The sequence below is a fragment of the Myxocyprinus asiaticus genome, chromosome 10 (assembly GCF_019703515.2).
Source record: "Myxocyprinus asiaticus isolate MX2 ecotype Aquarium Trade chromosome 10, UBuf_Myxa_2, whole genome shotgun sequence".
Taxonomy (NCBI): domain Eukaryota; kingdom Metazoa; phylum Chordata; class Actinopteri; order Cypriniformes; family Catostomidae; genus Myxocyprinus; species Myxocyprinus asiaticus.
The window spans coordinates 38,673,724-38,695,003 of NC_059353.1; the positions used below are offsets into that span (position 1 = coordinate 38,673,724).

At 36.8% G+C, this 21,280-nt stretch overlaps 1 protein-coding gene across 3 annotated transcripts; it reads right to left on the reverse strand.

Moving 5' to 3' along the window:
• Window positions 1-106: 106 nt before the first annotated feature.
• LOC127447217 (TGF-beta receptor type-2-like) lies at window positions 107-20,834 on the reverse strand. 3 transcript variants are annotated; one of them, XM_051708885.1, is made up of 7 exons: window positions 20,649-20,833; window positions 15,224-15,374; window positions 12,181-12,383; window positions 8,354-9,195; window positions 7,225-7,366; window positions 6,986-7,113; window positions 107-3,960 (listed from the first exon to the last, which is right to left on the reverse strand). In XM_051708885.1, the coding sequence occupies exons 1-7, from the start codon at window positions 20,704-20,706 to the stop codon at window positions 3,715-3,717; spliced, it is 1,770 nt and encodes a 589-aa protein (XP_051564845.1). In that variant the 5' UTR covers window positions 20,707-20,833; the 3' UTR covers window positions 107-3,714. The 3 variants fall into 3 exon arrangements, with proteins under 3 accessions (XP_051564845.1, XP_051564847.1, XP_051564846.1); XM_051708886.1 differs by having other exon boundaries at window positions 3,822-3,960; window positions 6,916-7,113; XM_051708887.1 differs by lacking the exon at window positions 6,986-7,113 and having other exon boundaries at window positions 3,782-3,960; window positions 20,649-20,834.
• Window positions 20,835-21,280: the final 446 nt, after the last annotated feature.

Sequence of the window (21,280 nt, forward strand, 5' to 3'; positions counted from 1 at the left end):
AAAGGCAAAGATAAAACTGTGGTGTCAGTGAGGTCCAAATGTCTGAGACCACTAGTTAAAATGCCTCTCTGTTGCATTCTTTAACAACTTTTTTCATTAGAAATTGCATTATCAAAATAACAATTTGAATGAAAAGTTGAATTGAAAAATTACCATGAATATTTTAGCATTTAGTATGTTGTCCTTTTGCTTTAATGGAAGCATGCACTCGAGCTGGTTTGTGCAAAACCTGATGATCCATGTTATCCCAGCATGTTTTGAGAATTTTCCTAATAGCTTAGCTTGTGTGCTTCAATGGAAGCAAGGAAACCTTTTGTACAAAGGAGTTAACATGATAAATGTCACAGTTTGCTTATTTGATTAGCCATCTAGAAATAATGCAGAATCTAAAATAATTCTTAATCTTTTATGTCATAATGTTTCTTTGTTTTCATTTTTTTTTTTTAAATACTTTATTTCCATGTTTAAATTCTATTTGCAATCCCAGATTTTCAGTATGATCTCAGACTTTTGGACTGCGCATTGGGAAGTTGACATATAGGCCTGCAGCTTTTATGACCTCATGTCAACTGAGAGACTACATAAAGTATTAATTTGTAACACCACATGACCATTAAAAATGAGTGAAGGCAAAAAGGTGATTCAAATGGTGAAAAACAAAGTTTTTGTTTAATAATCTTATACATTTTAACCTAAAATCTTGATGTTGATTAAAAAACCGACATGTTATGCATCAATTATGTTTACTTCTTATAGCACAATAGTGAAACCAGTTTACAATAGGAAAGGGAAAAATTACTCTACATCTTTGTTTGCTTCATCTTTAGTACTGGAAAACATAACAGGTTGCCATATGTTCATGTTGACATTTGCACAGAAAATATTTATCTGCATCAGTCCTTTTTCCAGTGTGCAATCTGGTATGAATTTTCCATGTCCTCAAACTAGCTCTGAAGAATTGGATGAACCTCAGATTGCTTTAAAAAAAAAAAAAAAAAAAATGTTAAGCTTTGTTAAGACTGACTTTTTGCTAAGCCCTGCTTTAAAAATGTTACTGGCGATTCATCCTGTGTTTGGATAGTTTTTTCGGTAAAACGTTGTCTGGCCACCATGTAAAGGAATATTCTGGGTTCAATACAAGTTCAGCTTAATCGACAGCGTTTGTGGCGTAATGTTGATTACCACAAAAATACTTTCGACTCGTCAGTACTTTTCTTTAAAAACAAAAAGCAAAAATTGACGTTACAGTGTGACACTTACAATGGAAGTGAATGTGGGCAATTTTTAGAGGGTTTAAAGGCAAAAATAGAGTAGAATCTGAGCTGTAAAGTTGTTTAAACTGTACTTTGTCCAGTCATTTTAGGGTTTGTTGACTACATCATGGCAACAAAGTTGTAAAAGTGGATATCGCTTTACACAGAAAAGGTTAATCAATGGTTTTATCACATTAAAATAATGTAAACACGCATATTATTTATGTCTTGCGGCTATACTTTTGAAACAGTTTTTTAATATTTACGGATTGACCCCATTCACTTCCATTGTATGTGCCTCACTGTTTCGTTTGTTTGTTTAAGAAAAGAAGGGATGAGTCAAAATGAATTTTTGTGGTAATCAATATTATACCACAAATGCTGTCGATTGAGCTAAACTTGTATTGAACCTGGAATATTCCTTTAATAGTGACAATTTTCATAGAGGGGGCAGAGATTAGCAAATGGTGAATTCAGTGTCATGCTTTTCTCAATTAGTCTTTGTCCCGAGCTCGCTGACGTAATTAACAAATCATTTGCTTATTGAACCTTGTTTATCATCTGGAGTGAATCTTCTAAAGGTTCCTTTATTCCTTTTAATTTGGATGAGTTAACTGATTACCACAAAGTCTGGAATGAACAGGATGTTCTACAACTTCTGAAGAAGGTCATTTTGACCAGACATTATTATTGATGAAAATACTTTTATCTGCTTGTCATTTAAGTAATCAGGTCAGTGGTTACAAAGGATCAGTGCACAATGACACAAATGAACTCATTCTTAGCAAAAGGGGAAAAAAAACACGAGACCTGCGGCACATTTTGAAGTTTCTGAGACAGAATGAGCAATACGTTGAAACTGGCCTTTTTTTTTTTTTTTTTCTTTTTTTTTTTTTACATCTAACAACAGCAGTTATTTCCGGTCACTCTTGTTTCGTCCTTTTGACTCGTAATTTCAGCTGCAGGTCTGTGGTTTATCAAATTGAAGGCCACGCAAATCTGAATTTAAGGGAGGATCTCATGCGGATGTTAAAAATGAGTGACTCAGAAAGGGGAAAGAAAAAATGTCGAACGAGAAAATTGGGGTAAACATTTTTAGTAAGGATGGCACACTTTGCACAGTAACCCTATAAATCCTGACATAGGAAATAATAGCCAGAAAATTATTCTTTTTTTTTTTTTTTTTTTTTTTAATGGAGCTGTTTTTTTTTTTTTTTTTTTTAATCAATAGATAAAATCTAAAAAAATAAATAAAAATTACCTATTGAAATTTTTATCATATTTCATACATCAGGCTTTAAATGTAATTATTCTCCTGAGACCCAGCAATTCATTTTTGTATAGGGCTATTGTTATTTAAGTCTCTCTTGGCCCATACATGCCACAGTAGTAAATGTAGGCATACCTTAAGAGGACAGCCTGGGCTTTTCAGAGAGACCAAATGACAACTTCCTATATATATGTATGCACCAAACACTATATTGACGTTTAAAAAAAGCAAATTGTAAAAAAATTTTTTTGCTGGGTCTCTGGAGGTTATATAGTAAGATGACATCATAATAGCTTGTAATGCAAAATGAGATCTTTAAAATGTCAGAGCAGGCTGCATATATATATATATATATATATATATATATATATATATATATATATATATATATATAAAAACATAAATATCAGTCCCCACTTTAAATATATCCTATAAAAATTATTTTCAGTATTTTCAAAGCTCTGTGTTTTTTATTGTGGTGGTGGGCATGAATGTAATATAATGATAATTGAGAGATATAACTCAAAAGCCTGGTGTGTCATATTTAATACATTTCAACATGATTTTTCTATTAAAATAATGTATGAAATTGTATCCAAGCACAAGTCTCTTTAATTCAGCAAATTATCATTTTGAAATCTCAGTAACAATATAAACATTACTGTTAATTTTACATTAAATATTTCACTGCAAAAGACATGTGCGTCACAATACGAAGGCGGCCATTTAAAAAATGTTTTACAAGGTCTTCTACTTCCAGAAGTGCACAGCAACTTTCACCAGGAGGCTGTAGACAACTAGCATGCAACAGGTTTTTCAGCAAAGTATTCATCATGTTGATGATGTAGAAGCTTTAGAAGATCATGTATCAAATATGATACACACAGCTTTATAGGGTTAAGGAGCCTTCTGCCAAGCAAGTACCCTCCACATCTCCCCACCTACTACACCTTTTGTTGCATTGCCACACAATGCAGCCTTATGGAGAAATGTTCAACCCCTAACTGCATCCTCTGCAACAGTACACAAGAAACAGGGATATTTTGGCACAGAACCCATCTCTTGTCCAACTGTTAAGCATTTAAAGAGAAATGGAGACCAGCTCCACATAATGAACCAATATGTATTACAAAAACAAGTCTGATTTTTCAGGTAGGTCACATTTGACTGTTGCCTGGAGGAAGCATTGATCTACGTGTCAGTTGTAATGGGAGGATGGATGCCAGTGCTGTGGTCCATGCAGGGCAGAGGAGAAGGGTGGAGTGATGGGGTTTGCTGCTCTATGGATGGCAGTATGGGTGTGTGGTTGGACATGGAGTTCTCCAACTCTTCCTGTGCCAGAGTATTAAAGCGCTCTACCACACAGTGTGCCGTCAGACGAGCCTCTGGGTCATGATCCCAGCACTCAGTTATAGTCGCACACAACAGCTGCATGCCCTAAAACACAAGGTAGAGGACAGATTTTTTTTATTATGAATAGGAAAGTCAGTAACACTTTCTATGAAGTCTGTTTATACACTCACTGAGCAGTTTATTTGGAACACTATGGTCCTAATAAAGTGCCTGATATGGTCTTCTGCTGTTGTAGCCCATCTGCCTTAAGGTTCGACGTGTTGTGCATTCTGAGATGCCATTCTGCTCACTACAATTGTACAGAGTGGTTATCTGAGTTACCGTAGCCTTTCTGTCAGCTCGAACAAGTTTGGCCATTCTCCGTTGACCTCTCATCAACAAGGCATTTCTGTCCGCAGAACTGCCGCTCACTGGATGTTTTTTTGTTTTTGGCACCATTCTGAGTAAAGTATAGAGACTGCTGTGTGTGAAAATCCCAGGAGGTCTACAGTTACAAAATACTCAAACTAGCCCGTCTGGTACCAACAATCATGCCACGGTCAAAATCATTGATCACATTTTTTCCCCATTCTGATGGTTGATGTGAACATTAACTGAAGCTCCTGACCCGTATCTGCATGATTTTATGCATTGCACTGCTGCCACATGATTGGATGATTAGATAATAGCATGAATAAGTAGGTGTACAGGTGTTCCTAATAAAGTGCTCAGTGAGTGTATAATGTATTATAAAGGTATTTAAAATGTGTAAGGGGCCATTCACACTAAAATAGTATTTGCGTCCATTTGCGGTGTTTTAAAAAAAAAAAATGTTTTCTATGTAAACAAAAAGGACTTTGTTCCCCTTTGCGCCTTGTCTCTCTGTTTTTCAGCATTTTATGCGGGAGGGACACATATAATACACTGTGTCAAATTAATAGAACAGCTTTTAAAAGCATGCCTCAAGACACCTACGTTCTGTTCTATTTGTTGCACTGTGTCTAGCATTTTCACGCAAGAACGCTTTTGGTCTGAACAGCCCTTTATAGTGCTAAAGAAATGCCACGCAGTGCTACAAACAGAACAGAATGCAGGTGTCTCTAGACATGTTTTCAAAAGTTTAAGTTCTTTTCAAAGGTGCTATATGTAATATTTTTACTGTACTAAATCATAAAATGACCATAATATGTCATTAGAGAATTAGGAAACATGCTAAGTTGAAATACTGGCTTCTCTGATAACAATGCTACAGCCAGAATATTCTACTTTGAAGTTCCCATTCCGGGCTGGAATTTCTGTTTATGTTTTGGCATGTGTGATCCCGCCCACTGCCCACTCACCAATAGTATTTAGACATCGTCGGGTTGCCAGATTTGAACAAGTTTGCAAGCAAACAACACTGCGTGCTGCAGCCTTGGAAGCCAGCAAACGAACTGGATCAGAGATAACAGATTCCACCCGACCTAAAAAGCCTCGCCATTTGTCTAAAAACCACCATGACCAGAGGCGTAGTAAAACAAGGATAAATATTGGAGATGCCTTTGGAAGATAAAGACAGCTTAAAGCCCAGAAGTCCTTTAAAACGGATGCTGAGTTGGCTAATTTGCGTGTCAACATTCTGGCAACCTGCATGAGCTTTGAGTCTGGGGCTGGGCAGACAACTCTCCAATATTTTGAATTTAGGCTGCAGTACCCATTTCAAATGCTTTTTGTCAATCTTACATATAGCACCTTTAACTATACACGTCTACAAAATGTGGCGCTGTAGCGTGACACTGAAAAAACAGCGAGACATAGCGCATTGGTCAAATATTTCTGTCCTGTTCTGAATTTTGGAAGGTAACGTTTATTATTGAATTTTTAATGATGACATTTTCTGCAAAAAGTTTTCAATGGAAATATTCACCAGTTAAATTTACAACAATATGAAATTGCATTCTAAAAAATGCAAGCACTGTTAATACAATGCATTTATTTTTCAATTAGTGCAATTCAGCGTGCTTTTTATTTCAAAGACATTTGTCATTAAAATACTTCCATACAGTCCATTAACGTTAAAATACACACTGTTTCAAAAGTAAAGCAACTGTGGGCCTGGGTAGCTCAGCGAGTACTGACGCTGACTACCACCCCTGGAGTCGCGAGTTAATATCCAGGGTGTGCTGAATGACTCCAGCCAGGTCTCCTAAGCAACCAAATTGGCCCGGTTGCTAGGGAGGGTAGAGTCACATGGGGTTACCGCCTCGTGGTCGCGATTAGTGGTTCTCGCTCTCAATGGGGCGCATGGTAATTTGTGCATGGATCGCGAAGAGTAGCATGAGCCGCAACATGCTGTGAGCCTCTGCGATGGCACAACGATCCACGTGATAAGATGCGGGGATTGATGGTCTCAGAAGCGGAGGCAACTGAGACTTGTCCTCCGCCACCCGGATTGAGGTGAGTAACCGCGCCACCACGAGGACCTAGTAAGTAGTGGGAATTGGGCATGCCAAATTGGGGAGAAAGGGGGATAAAAAAAATAAATAAATAAAAAGTAAAGCAACGTATTATATGTGTTAACATGATTGTAGTGTGATAAAATTGCTTACTAACCTTATCTGTGTAAAGAAATGTCCGATTTTAGTAAACCCTTTATTCTTGTAAATGCAGTCACACTGGTAAATCTGTTTTTATCACACTAAAATCATGTTAACACAATGTTTATGTTTTGTGGATATACTTTTGAAACAGAGTGTTTTAATTGGGGCTTGCAATTTAACGCATTAATACAGTGCGATTATCTATATAAAAAAATACTGCGTAAAAAAATATCGCAATTAATCATGTCCCCGGACTGTAATATGGACTACTCCTAACATCGGAATAGTTCAAGTTTTAAGTACCACCTGTTTTTAGCAGGGGGGCAGTAAGCGAAACTACAGCTGTATAGGCAACACGCAGCTGTACAGAAAACAAAGCAAACTTTTATGTTTATGGACTAGCCCCATTTACTTCCATTGTAAGTGCTTTACTGTAACCGAATTTGTTTTTTTAAACAAACGAAGGACGAGTCAAAATTACTTTTTGTTATAATTGAAAAGTTTTTATTTTGCTTTGAGTTTCATGCTTGTCCAGTTGCAGTTGTACACACTGGATGTGTTGTCCAGCTCTCTGGGATGTCTGGTCTTCCTCTGTCTCTTAACACCAGGTCTCTCATGCTGTCTACACATGGCTGCTCACGCACCTTGGAGGCAAATGGGGGCTCATAACTCTTCACCTCTGTTAGAAAGAACAATTCAACCACTTTCATTTAACTACAGTGTCTTACCTGTCACATCTATAGAATGACATGGTTTGCACAAGCACATATCCAACAATGTTTTTACTTGCCTCCAATGACATCACACCTAGAGACCATTTCCCACAGCACAAGGGCCATGGAGTAGACATCCATCTGTTTAAAGGACTCCAAATCTTCTAGATTCACCCTGGACTCCAGAACTTCAGGGGCCATGTAGCGTGCTGTCCCCACCTACAAGACACGGACCACATAATTCAAATCAGATAACTGCGTTAAATTAAACTACAAATGGTTACAAGGTTTCATGTGACTACTTCTGTGACCTCAACCGCAGAGCTTTTAGGTTTCACTTAAAAAGTTTATACATTTACTAATGACTTTTAGAATTGCTTTTTCTGTGTGTGTACAAAGGATGCAGCATTGGAGACCATTACTCTGTACCAAAACCTAGTGTGCTGCTTATAGGCAGCATTTTAAGGCATCATAGGTTCACCACCAATGCAAAGGCTATTCCAAAAGGTAGGTAGTATAACAAGCCGCCTGTAAGATATTTTGTTTTGGCCAAATTATAAGGCAGCATCGCATGTATACTTCGAGGAGAAGTAATCTCAGACTGTATTTTGACAAGCTCAGTGAACAAATCCATATATTTGTACTTGTATTTCATTTAATACCGAAAGTATAGAACAAAACAGTTAAATCTAATGAGAGATTGACTATTTTATCCAAAATTTTTGTTTGAGATTTATATTTATGCTTATTGGAGTATTGTATTCTTAGCCTAGCAACATGCTAACAGCAAACTAGATTGAAATCAAGTCAAATCTCTTGTGCATTTCACGTTGCTGCCTATGTAGAGTGTTTCAAATTGGTCCCTTAAGAGTTTCCATTCCAGATAGGTGTTTTTTAGAAACTGTTTCAACTGTTGCAGTTATGAAGAGCATTTTTGAAAGTCTGTTTTCAGCAGAGGAAAACTGCATTTGAGTGTGAATGAGAGGTGTAAACACAGCAAAATCAGTGTGTTTTGACTTGGCCTAAAAAACACATCTGGAGACATCTACTTTCTGTTAGTTGTTGTGCTGCATCTAGATTTTTTTTTAGTACAAGAATGCGTTCGATTTGAATGACCCGTTTCAAGGCAGCTGCCTGTAGGCAACAGACAGCAAGCCAGCTAACTAGGTTTTGGAACAGAACCCATATCTTGTGTCTCCTCCCTACCTGCCCGCTGTTGGCAAAATCATCTACTGTGAGGGAGAGGTCGAGTTGCAGAGCCAGTCCAAAATCACAGAGCGCACACTCGCTAGTGCTTTTCAACACAATGTTGCTGCTCTTCAGATCTCTATGTGCGATGGGCACCTTTGGCATGCCGCAGGGCGTGGTGTCGCTGTGCAGATGTGCCAGGCCCCTTGCCACAGAGCCTGCTAGTGAGCACAGCTCAGCCCATGTGAGGATATGACTAGCTAGAAAATCCTGGAGGTTCCCAAGACTGTAATAGGCCATGATGAGCCAGTATTGCCTCTGGGGGCCACCAGCAGTACCACCTCGCTCCTCAGCAGTCAAGAACTGCACCACATTCTCATGTTTTAAGTCGGCGTCAGAGAATATGGCCCTTTCGTTCCGCCATGAAGTATACTCCACTGCCGGGAAGATCTTCACTGCTACCGTTTCATACTGCCCACCCTCATTGTGGCTAAGCCTTGCCCGCCATACTTCGGCAAATCGCCCCTTACCCACCAGCGCCTCCAACTGGATGGGTAACTGCTCTGTGTTGTGGTTGAGGTTATTGGCACAAGTTGATGATATTTCTGAATTGGCATCATCACTGAGGGATGGCAGCTTGCCATGGTAATCGCTACCATTTGCTTGGCCAACGCAACCCTCTGCTCGATCCAGAGACTGGTATTGGGTGCGCCTTGGTGCCCAGTCTTTAGGTTGTTTGCCAGGCTGACGTATACGGTACAGGTAAAAAGCCATGGTAGCAATGACAGCCACGAGGAGAGGTGGAACCAGGCTTATGACTACCACTGGAATGACGTCTTTTGACTTCAGCTTTGAGAATCCTGAAAAAAACAGGTTTATATTAGTACAAACAGGCTCTGTTCCAAACCTAGTAAGGTGCTTTCTAAGGCAGCATCCTAAATCAACTGAATGAAGCTCATAAGTGACTGATTTGGAAACCTCTACATAGAGAGCAACATCATACAAATAGTGATCTTCATATGAATAATGAACTCACAATTTATTTCAATAGAGACTGGCATTAGCAAGTTGCTAAGATAACAATGTGAAGCTCTAATATTCCTAAAAATACATAGAACAGTAAATTAGTCAATTTTAAATTAGATCTATTTTATTATGCTTATTGGATACTAATTTTTATACTTATATAATAGAGAGAATTTTTTATATTGAATGAATTATATTTCTAGTCAACATTTCTCTCACCTAATGTTGGGAGCATGCAACATTGATGCCTTAAAGGTGCAGTCATTCATTTTTGCATTTGTCATCTTGGACTTACACTGACACCTAGGGCCTTGATGCAGCATAATTGAAATGCAAAAGTTTTCATTTACAGATACTATTGTAGAATTTCACTATTCAAAGTCAGCCATGATGAATTTAATACATCAGTGTAAATGTCCAATAACAGGGTGGTTACTGAGATTAAGCGTATTCGATAAGTATTCGGCTGGTCATGTGATCCTAACAAGTCAACCCCCATGAGGGGACCCTCTCCATGTAGAATAAAAACAGCTTTTATAAAGTTACTTATCCTTGTGCGACCCCGCGGCCTCATGCGAGGGCCTGCTATTTTGGATTCGCTCTACGCAACGCATTAAGTTAATTTAAACCCATTGCATACTGTTCAGGGGCCGGTTGCACCAGCTATACGTAAGTTAAAACTTAGCCTATTTGTGGCGTAAATGGGCATTAAGTCACAATTTATGCACTACTAAATATGTGAGCGTTGCACCATTAAACTTAGGAAGAACGTAACCCTACGTATAAACTAAATATTTACGGAAGCCTCCGACCAGGAGTAACGGTTGGAATAAAAAAGCAGACTGATATTTTGACATCAAAGAGCTCATGTTTTGCGTGACAGGCATCAATCATTTCAAAATAGATCATGATGTTGAAATTTAGGAGAGAGAGAAAAAAAACTAATGGTGCTGTTTTCAGGGTGCGTCGCCCGGTGTCAAGTTTCAACACATTCAAAATATATATATATAGGATATTAAAATGAATAAATGTCTATTTTTCCAGCCTGTTGTATTAGTATTTATCACCCCTCATTTATTTTAGATACAGTTCCTTTAATATTGTTATTTACATAGGGCAAATCTACTATTTATCAAATCTACTTTTATTATGTATCATATTTTAATGGGGATATAATTTATTACAGCTGACAGTTACGTGAGCAAACAAGGTTTGAACATCAACCATAAGAAGATCAAATTGAAGTTCACGGCTTTTTAATACTTCTGTGTATAAATATGAAGGCTGCTTATTGGATAAATACGGGTAAACATCATAATATGCGACTACGCATCATTTTACGGAGAGCTTACGACCTACTAGTTAAGTCTTGCCTTTAGAACAGGTGGTGTAACCAAATTAAGCACTGACTTAGTAACAAACTAACTAGTAGTTATTAAGCCCTTAGTGTGAAATTTACGTCCTAACTTACGTGAGAACTTACGCACAGCTGGTGCAACCCTACCCTGGACACTTTAAGGAGTCATTTAAGGTTTAAACTTCAGACCAAACACTATGCCGTTGATTTCCGTGAACTGCTTCTATGGGCGCAGCGCCAACAAAAATGCCTCTGGTAAGAAACCTCTTTTCACTGAAACCTGTTTGGTTGTTAAAAAGTCGTATCTAATTTAGTTTGATATGCTGCTTTAAATATTTTGTTCATTTTTCACGCTTTGGCATGCTGATAAACAATTAGTACTCAGATGAGTGCTGTGGAGCAGTTCAACTGACAGACATTCTTAAAACATGTTGGTCATTTTGAATAACTTTTCACAGTAACAAATCTGTGGGTCATTTCATTTCATTTTAATCTAAATTTTGTTATATTTTTGTTTGTTAACACTGTACAATAAGGTGCTATTCATTAACATTAGTAAATGCATTCTTATATATTTACTCTGCATTATCACATTGAGAATACATGTATTCATCCAAAAGTTGAAAAATGTTGCTTTCAGAGGCTGTATATGGAGTTAAGCTGAAAATAAGGTGCATTTCAAACTGTTCTGAGACCAGTGCATACAGACAGCACACTGGAGGTCAAGTCATTCACTAAATAGGGAGCAAGGGTGCATCCTATTGCATTCACTCCTAAAACTGAAGTTTCAGGCTGCAGATGATGTTTGGACCACTCAACATGTTTGGCAGACATGGGACAATGATAATCACTACATAGATTCAGAATTTTATCATTCAAAATTATATTTTAACATAACTAGCAGTGATTTGATGATGCTGGGCATTACTTTTAATCAGAATTATGTATTCATCTTTCTAGAAAATCAGCTGTAATGTCAATATCGTCTCAAAAACATGAATAAACAACACTACTGGACACATAATAAACTATTTGATGAAAAAAATCTGACTTTCTATAGCTTGGTATTTCTTAAAATTTCACAACTTAGTCCCGCTGTCCCCATATGAGGACATACATTTTTAGGAGCTACTAGTTACAAATCAAAAAATGAAATGGAAAATGCACACAGAAGTCACACATGGGTCTCAGGCGGTTATATGACTGGAGTCTTCGTCTCATGTGAGAGCTCATGCTTTTATAAATAAGTTTCAAAATAGCACAAGGAGTACAACGTTTTTAATGAGTATACCTTTAAAATGCTGCCTACATAGGCAGCACACTAGGTTTTGGAACAGAGCCATGGTGTTGGATTCCAAAACAAAATGTTTTGGAGACAAAATCCCACACAAAATGTACCCAGATGTATTTACTGTTTCAGCAGTATGGAAATATTAATTTGACAATATTCTGGAGCACATACCATTGGCTCCTTTGTCAAAGATGAGTTTGTCATTGCACTCGTGATTTCCAATACAGCCGCAGATGAAGAGCAGGCCATCCTCAGAGGGCTGAGGTGTCATCAAACACTCTTTGGAGGAGTAGTTGGCCAGCATTATGTTCTCAAGCATATCCTGTGGGTTATAACACAGTGTCCGTACACTCACACTCACATTGTCCTTCTTCCTGTGAGAAAAATCACAGAAACATACAGTCAAAAAAGCATTTTATCCAGCATATACAGGATGCTCAAAAAACTGGTCAAAGACATCCATCTACCAGTCTGTACCATTTTAATTTTTGGGTGAACTATTCCTTTAAGAAAGTTCATGAAAACACAAAAATCTCAATGCAGCTTACTCAACAATTTCTTTTCAGTTAATTTTCCCAACAATTCAAGTACAACACTATGCTCAGAAAAATCCACTTCAGTTGTTGGAATATAAGACTGGTTCCTTCGGAAAGACCAGAAAGACAAACATGTGATCAAGGAAAAAGTTTTCCTATGTTCCTCTGATGAAATCTTGAATAAAATGTAACCAGGGAATCCCTGCTCAGGGGCGCACTTTGAACTTCATGCCAGAGTGTAAACTTTGCTGAGGGATATAAATGTGTTTGTTATTTATTCTGCATTAGTGTGGAAGAAGAGTCTTTATGTTGACCCCTCAGAGAAAAGCATCTCTATTTACACATTTGCCTCTGCTGCAGTCACTCAAAGGTCAGCTTGACTGACTTCCCAGAGAAGTTCTTCATAGACTGAGCAGGTCAAAAAAAGGATTTCTGCTGCTTGTTCAATTTATTTAATTAAAACTAAAACAACACAATACTTGAACAATTTGTCACAACTTGATTTCATTGCGTTCTATCCATTTAAATTTGAAAAATTGAAGTTTACTTAATCCATTTGAGTTGGGATGACAAGAATACTTTTTGTGGTGTTGCGTTGCATTGCATTGCAAGTGGCATAGATCAAATTGGCAGGGGATTTCTATTTCCCATCATGCTTTGCATGGGACTCGATGGGGAGAGTAAATGTTACAATTAAGTGTTATTTTATGTTTTTGTGCAAGATGAATATAAAGGGGGATACTTGTTAGTGTTTAATGTTATGTCATGTTGAGATTTAGGAGTTTTGCGGGTTACCATTACGGTGAAGAGTGGAGCTCGAGCTAAAAATGAGAACTGGTCAATGTTGCATATGAAAGAGATTGCTTGCTTCATTGAGTAATTGTTGTTGTAACCATAGCATACAGTAATTACTAAACTAAACTTTGTTTGTGCTTGCAACCAGCATGAATTTAGCACGCTAACTTTCACTTGTTAATATGCCAAGTTAACAGCAACTGAAGTTTTCCCAAAAATAAAAATAAACTTAAACTCATTCATTGCTTCAAACCTAATTCAAACTAAATTGAAATGATCATAAAATATTTTTCGTTTTAATTTTTAATACTTTAACTTGTGCATGTTACAAAATTGTTTTTGTTTCTTTTAACGTCTCCATCTGTTGCATTGTAAACGTCATCTACTGGCCATGAGTTTTATGTGCATGTGCCCACATTCGGTTATGTGCTCAATGTTTCAAAATAAATGGATTAGTTTGTTTAATCACATCATCTATTGCTGTTCAAAAAATAAAGGGATACATACACTCATCGACCACTTTATTAGGAACAACTGTACACTTACTTATTCATGCGATTATCTAATAAGCCAAATGTGTGGCAGCAGTGCAATGCATAAAATCATGCAGATACGGGTCAGGAGCTTCAGTTAATGTTCACATCAACCATCAGAATGGGGAAAAATTTGATTTCAGTGATTTGGACCGTGGCATGATTGTTGGTGCCAGATGGGCTGGTTTAAGAATTTCTGTAACTGCTGATCTCCTGGGATTTTCACGCTCAACAGTCTCTAGAATTTACTCAGAATGGTGCCAAAAACAAAAAACATCCATTGAGCGGCAGTTCTGCAGACAAAAGCTCCTTGCTGATGAGAGAGGTCAACGGAGAATGGCCAGACTGGTTTGAGCTGATAAAAAGGCTACAGTAACTCAGATAACCCCTCTGTACAATTGTAGTGAACAGAAGAGCATCTCAGAATGCAAAACACATCAAACCTTGAGGCTGATGGGTTACAACAAGACCACATTGGGTTCCACTTCTGTCAGCCAAGAACAGAAGCCACAGCTTTCTGTTCTTGGCTGACAGAAGTGGTACCTGGCATGGTCTTCTGCTGTTGTAGCCCATTCGCCTGAAGGTTTGATGTGTTGTGCATTCCGCAGAACTGTAGCTTCTGAAATCCCAGGAGATCAGCAACTACAGAAATGCTCAAACCAGCCCGTCTGGCACCAACAATCATGCCACGGTTGAAATCACTTAGATCACATTATTCCCCATTCTGATTGTTGATGTGAACATTAACTGAAGCTCCTGACCCGTATCTGCTTAATTTAATGCATTGCACTGCTGCCACACGATTTGGCTGATTAGATAATTGCATGAATAAGTAGATGTACAGGTGTTCCTAATAAAGTGGTCGGTGAGTGTATCTCCACATTTGTAAGTCCTTCTTGGTTGTTTTTACCATGTTGTGTATCAGCCTAGCTATACACTATGTAGACCTATGTGTAATCTGGACTGGACAGGGAATAGTTTAATTTAAAGAACAATACACAAAGTTGACCCCTACCAAGTCATTTACTTCTGTGTTAACTGAAATAGAAATAAAAATAGAAACTAAAATATATTGATAGACTAAAATAAAAAATGAAAACTAAAATACATTGGAAAAACTAAAACTAAACTAAAACTAACAAACACAGTTGGTAAAATAACTGAAACTAAACTAAATAATAATTTGATATTGAAAACTAAATTAAAAAAAAATGAAACTAAATTAAAAACCCAAAACTATAATAACCTTGACTGACACTTCTAATTTTGTTAGGTTTACCCAATTCAACTAGGCTCTTTCTATGCATGTCGCTTATGCATACTTAAAATTTAGCCATGCCTCGGACTCACCATATTGCTACACACACTTCTTCAGCCAGAGTACAGTAAGAGGTCAGACTGCAGTTGCTCATACAGACATTGTCTTCACATACAGGACTCGAGTGGTCACACCACTTACAGAGGTTGGTTGTCATGAGGGTGAAAGTCTGCGCCTGCAACACTGCAATAACAACAGACAATAAACTTTAAAGAGATTTAAACACTGTATAATAATATTAAGTATTTAGGGCAATTTTATTTACTTTTAGGTAAATAGACTTTAGGTAAATATTTTTTAAAGAGAAAGTGTGGATTGTAGTTGTTTTCTAGGAACTTACAATTTTTCATTGCTAGCCACTTATTAGCTTAAATAGCTATTTTACTTAAATAGTTTTGCAGTGTGACAACATTTTAAAAGTGCAAATATTCAAATTATTCTATATTCTACTTTAAAATAGTTTTAGATAAAGGATACTACCCAACTACCCTAGAGTAGTCACTATTCACTTTCATAGTGAATTGTGACTGAGGCTGTCACTCTGCCTAATATCTCTTTTTGTGTTCCACAGAAGAAATAAAGTCATATGGGTTTGGAACAACATAAGGGTGAGTAAATGATGACAGAATTTTCATTTTTGGGTGAACTGTCCCTTTAAGGCACAAAGTAATATAATTAAAGGTTGACAATACATTGCAACATAGAAAAAAGCAGCCCAAACAAATTCAATTACAATATACATTTTGGATGATTGGCTTGTTGGAACTCTCAAAAGAAAACAGAAACGCCAAACTTAAGCTAATTGCCTAAAACCACAAATAACTTTGGTTGAGGTATGCAGTAAATGCAGTCAGAATTGTCTAATGATGAAAATGATGATTGCAATGACAAAGTTATAACAATGAAACTCTAATGACTGCTGCCATCAAGATTAGTATTTAAGACCAACTCTTTTAGCAGACGTGACACATCTGGAGTTTGTAAAGCTCTAATTGGATTTGGATGAATGCAATATATATAACCTGATATGTATGTATGTGTGTGTGTTGGGTTATATTTGGTTTGGTGCACACATCACTGAAGGCATGTGTATTCATAGAGTGTCAGGAGTTCCTGTGGTTAAGAGGGATAAGCCTGAATTCCTTTCCAAGCACACTGTCTCCCCCGTCCTGATACCACCACATCCACAACAATATTAATTGTTTATTAAAAGCAGATGAGGGGTGGAAGCTATTTCGCTGAAAGAGTGCAGCGACCTTACAGTAAACAGTATTAAAAGGAGGAGCAGAGATATTTAACACAGACCTCCAGATGTCCACTGATGCCCGCTATCAAAACATACAACAGGGAGAGATCTTGCAAGACGAAGCGAGGGACATGATAAACTTAAAGGCTATGCACATAAGCCCCCCTCTCTACAAACTTTAAAATAATTAAACTCAGCAGCCACTGCTCCAGAAAGAAATTGAAGCCAGAAGTGCTCACGCTGGCCAAGTTTGAAGCACAAGTCCTCAGTGCTTATGGGAAATCCAATGGCTGCGTGCGAATAGAGGCCAGGAGTTGTTGGCGTGCATTTATTTGGTTTGCACTCAAGCAAGTTTCCCTTTTCGTTCCCTATTTGTAATTCATGAGCACTACATATGATAATGAAAATCGTATGCCAAGTAAAATGTAAATTTTTGGGTGATGTTTTCTTGTACCACCATTCTCATTTATATACAATAATCAATATATAGATGACCTAAAATTATCTTTATGTGATTTACTGTGGGGACCAAAACTCTGAGACCACACTGGAAATTACTACAAAAAATGCAAAAGCATTTTCACTTGTGGTCTCAGACTTTTGGACCTTACTGTATATTTGTTTCATATAGTTTTATATGCCATGCAACATTTTTGGGGCCCCAGTATGTAGCAATCAAACTGTCCCACTTGGTGGCACATTTCCAAGTTTTTCCAATTCCTTTTAAACTCAGCTTGATCCCCAAAAACATTTCTTGATATTAAATAAATAACAGTACAAAGAAGGCAGCACTGGCATAACTGTGTCGCATTCATGACAGATGTCTTCAGAAGTTGCTGTTTTGATTTCGAATGTTGACCATTGCTCACAAACACCCCATAGAAAAAGCTGAGCTCAAGAGCACTGTTTGAAGGGATAGATCACCCCCCCAAAAAAATTCTAGCATCATTTACACACACATTGTTTCAAACCCCATATAAATGCATTTCTTCTGTGGAACACAATAGGAGATGTTTGGCAGAATGACAGCCTCAGTCCTCGTTCACTTTCATTGAATGGAAAAATGATGCAAAGAAAGTGAATGGTGACTGAGACTAACTTCCTAACATCACCTTTTATTTTTTGCAAAACTAAATTATGTGCATCATTACATGTTTTGCTGCAGTTTCCTAGTGAAATGCCCAGTGAGGGGCTCCAAAAGCGAGTAATGGTAGCATAATCAGGCGAGGTTTTCATGATGAATGTTAGATGAGTTTTAATGAGTAAAACTTACCCCTCTTACCTAAAACTTTAACTTAAACCTAACCAATAATGTTCTAAAAGCAAATGAGAGGTAAACAAAGCAGACATCCTCACCCTTAACCAACAACTAAACCTAACCGATACTGTTTTAAAAAGCAAATGCGATATGAAAAGCAAGTTCTGACGCAAGCATGTCATTTTGTGTCGCTTCTATGACACTTTTGGCTCACGTGTCAGCTTTCTTGCTTGTCTGGGCTTGAGTCTTGGTTCTCCGAGTTCAAAGTCAAACACTCTATCAGGTGAGCTACCGTGCAAGCTAATCATTTTGGAATAAGTGTGTAAATGTAAGTGGGTCTTAGCGTTAAAATGTATCATTTTCAAATGATACATTTTAGTAAAATTGTTTTGATATAATAACACAGCAGTGTGTGAGTAATAGAAAGAAAAAATAAGTGTTTATACACTCAAAATCAGCCGTTGTACTCATGAATTGTATGAAAGTTAATTAAACGCACAGCTGTTATAGCGCCTCTACTGTTAATTCCACTACAAAACTGCAGCGAAACGTAGGATGCTTAAAACTCAGTTTGCAAAAATACATTATAGTAATGTTCATTCTATGAGACTAGGTTGGGTTTGGAACAACATGAGGGTAAGTAAATGGGTGAACTATTCCTTTAAATGTCAAGAAGGCTGAACTCATATTATCAGCCAGTGAAATGTTCTGTTATGTAATGCCATCTCCTCCGCAAGTACCATGCAAACCCAATCCCACCAAGAACAGGTTCTTAGAGTCTTCTCAAGGCAACAAAGAAAAAAGGAGTGTCTGTGTCCGCTGACAAAGTCAATGGGGTAGGGTTAGACCCTGTCAGCATCGTACCCTCTGTTTAAGTCATTACAATATTGCCATTGTGGGCAATCGTGATGACAATGTAGAGAATCATTAAGGCACTAGATGAATGTCTTTGTATTATTATGTACAGTGTCTCTGTGGGCTCACATTTGCACACCCTGACACTAGTTCCCTCTCCATATTTCCCACATTTATTCTTAAAGGGATACATCACCCAAAAATGAAAATTCTGTCATTGTTGAACCCCAAACTTGTATGACTTTCTTTTTTTTCGTGAAACACACACATAGATGTTAGGCAGAATGTTAGGGACTGACAGCCTCAGTCACCAAGTTTTTTATTGTATGGAAACAAATGATGCAGTGAAAGTGAATGGTGATTGAGGGCTAATGTCAGTCCGTAACATACCCTTTTGGTAAAGACGTCAAATGGGTTTGGAACAACATTAGGGTGAGTAAACAATGACAAATGTTTAATTTTTTTTAACAAACTATTTAACAAAATAGAACTATTTTTCAGACAACAGATAGGAAATGATAAGTGCGACTGATAGCTGATGGTTTTCTTTCCACCCACATGGTAATATTTCATAATTGCTGTTGAAAGGGGAGCTACTTTATACACACCCAAACCATTTAAGGGGGCCTCTGCTGTGCAAAGATCAGGATTTGGATTCTCAAGATTTGGTTTCCTTTTTGGAACTTTCCATTACATACTCTCATGTCATTTTAATGTGGTCACATTGCATGGCATCTTTTATCTCCATCTCAAGGATCCTGTTATTAATTAAGGGTAATTTTGATGTACGATTTCACAACACAGTTGTGTATGAGGATCTGAGCTCACTCTCTATACTTATAACTTAATATGAAATATTGTTCTGAGAATACAACTTTTCATAGGTGTCAAATAATAGCTAGTGTTTATACTGTATTGTTATCTTTACTGAACATGTATAAAAAAATGACATGTAGATAGATATTATATGTCTAAACAGCTGTTACATTTAAGAGTCTAAGTGTAAAATCAGTATAATCATCTAAAACCCTATATTTTGCTAACAGATGCATTGAAGAGTGTACACTAAAAATGTAGCCTATATGTGCAGCTGTTATCTTAAGGAGCTATTTCTACCTAATCTGGACTTAAATTTTTATATTAATTGGTTAAACAATATAGGATGATTGAGCCATAATATATGTAAAATAATCTATTTGACATAACCAGTTAATTTAGATGCAAAATACACTTTTTTAGGTTACATGATGAAACGTTTTCGTTTACAATGGGACAACTGCAGAGACACTAATACTTTATAACTTTATAATAATAGTTTTAATAATAGTATAATAATAGAATTACCTCTCCATATAATTAAATGATCTGTTATCTATGTGAGATTTTTTTGACAGTTGTTTTTGGGGTCACCTCTGGAATTCTAGATGAGGGCTATATGTTGTTTTTTTTTTTTTTTTTTTTTTTTTTTTATTATTTCAATAGGGACCATATACTTTAAAAGTATCAAATATATGTCAGAATAATAGACTTTGACATTGTTTCCCCACATAAAAATGATTTATTAGGCTACTAATTTATCTATCAAACTGGACACCAGTTTTATGCATTTGCATCACTTTCACTAGGATAGCCAGAGGGATAAACATCATCAGGAATACAACTACAGAACCATTTGCTTTCATCCACACAATTCAACCATACATTATAAACAAGAACAACATAGTTGAATAATAAACCAAAACAGTAAATCAAACACAATTTAATTTATCTAACACACCATAATTTGCTGCATTGGTGCCATGGCTTACCAAACAAAATAATAGTTTTCATCGTTTCTTAAAGTTTGTTAAAAAATACAATACAAACAATTAATAGAGACATATTTGCTGTTTAACCAATCTGTTTAAACAAACTTCTGGCTATATCTATTCAGAATGGAGTAAAATCTTTCTCAACTGTCTCTATAATGTTTAAGGATAAAAACTTTCTTTTATCTACTGCTGAAGAAATCAGCTGTAGGCTTATCAAAGTCTAAAGAATCTTTGATGCGTGGTGAATTCCAGACAATGAAAGTAGAAGAAAGTGAAGATATACTCACGACAGAAAAACAGAAGAACAGATGTTTGAGTCCACAAACTCCAGCCTCTGCGATCCATATCTTTACAATCCAAAGATCCCAAACTGTTGACTGTTCCCGTTATTTTCTGTGACTGCTCGTGTCAAAGACACAGATAATCTCATCTGTAGGAGAGTTTGGGACTGTGTGTGTAACTGAGTTCCGTGTAGGCGGATCCAGATGTTTTTAATCCAGATGTGAGTGAGAGCGTGTCCGCCCAAGAACTCGCATTTATCAAAACATATACAGAGAGAACAATGATCTTTAGTTCAGCTTGTAGTGTGCTGCATTGTGTTGATTGCATAGAATTTAGGAATGTAAATGAAGGACTGTGCAAAATAAAATTACAAAAGCGCACAAAATAGCGAAAAGCACAAATCCTCGTGCAATCTTATCTGCAATTTTTTTATTTTATTTTTTTATTTATTATTTTTTTTACTGCTCTTTCCCCCAAGAACCATTTGACCACACTGTGAAAAATATACAAATACAATAGAAAATAGGCCTATATAAAAATAATAAAAATATTACAAAAATATTGTGAAAAAATATAAATATTATTACTAATTGATAATATGTACCTAATACTATTATTATTCAATATTTTTAAAATT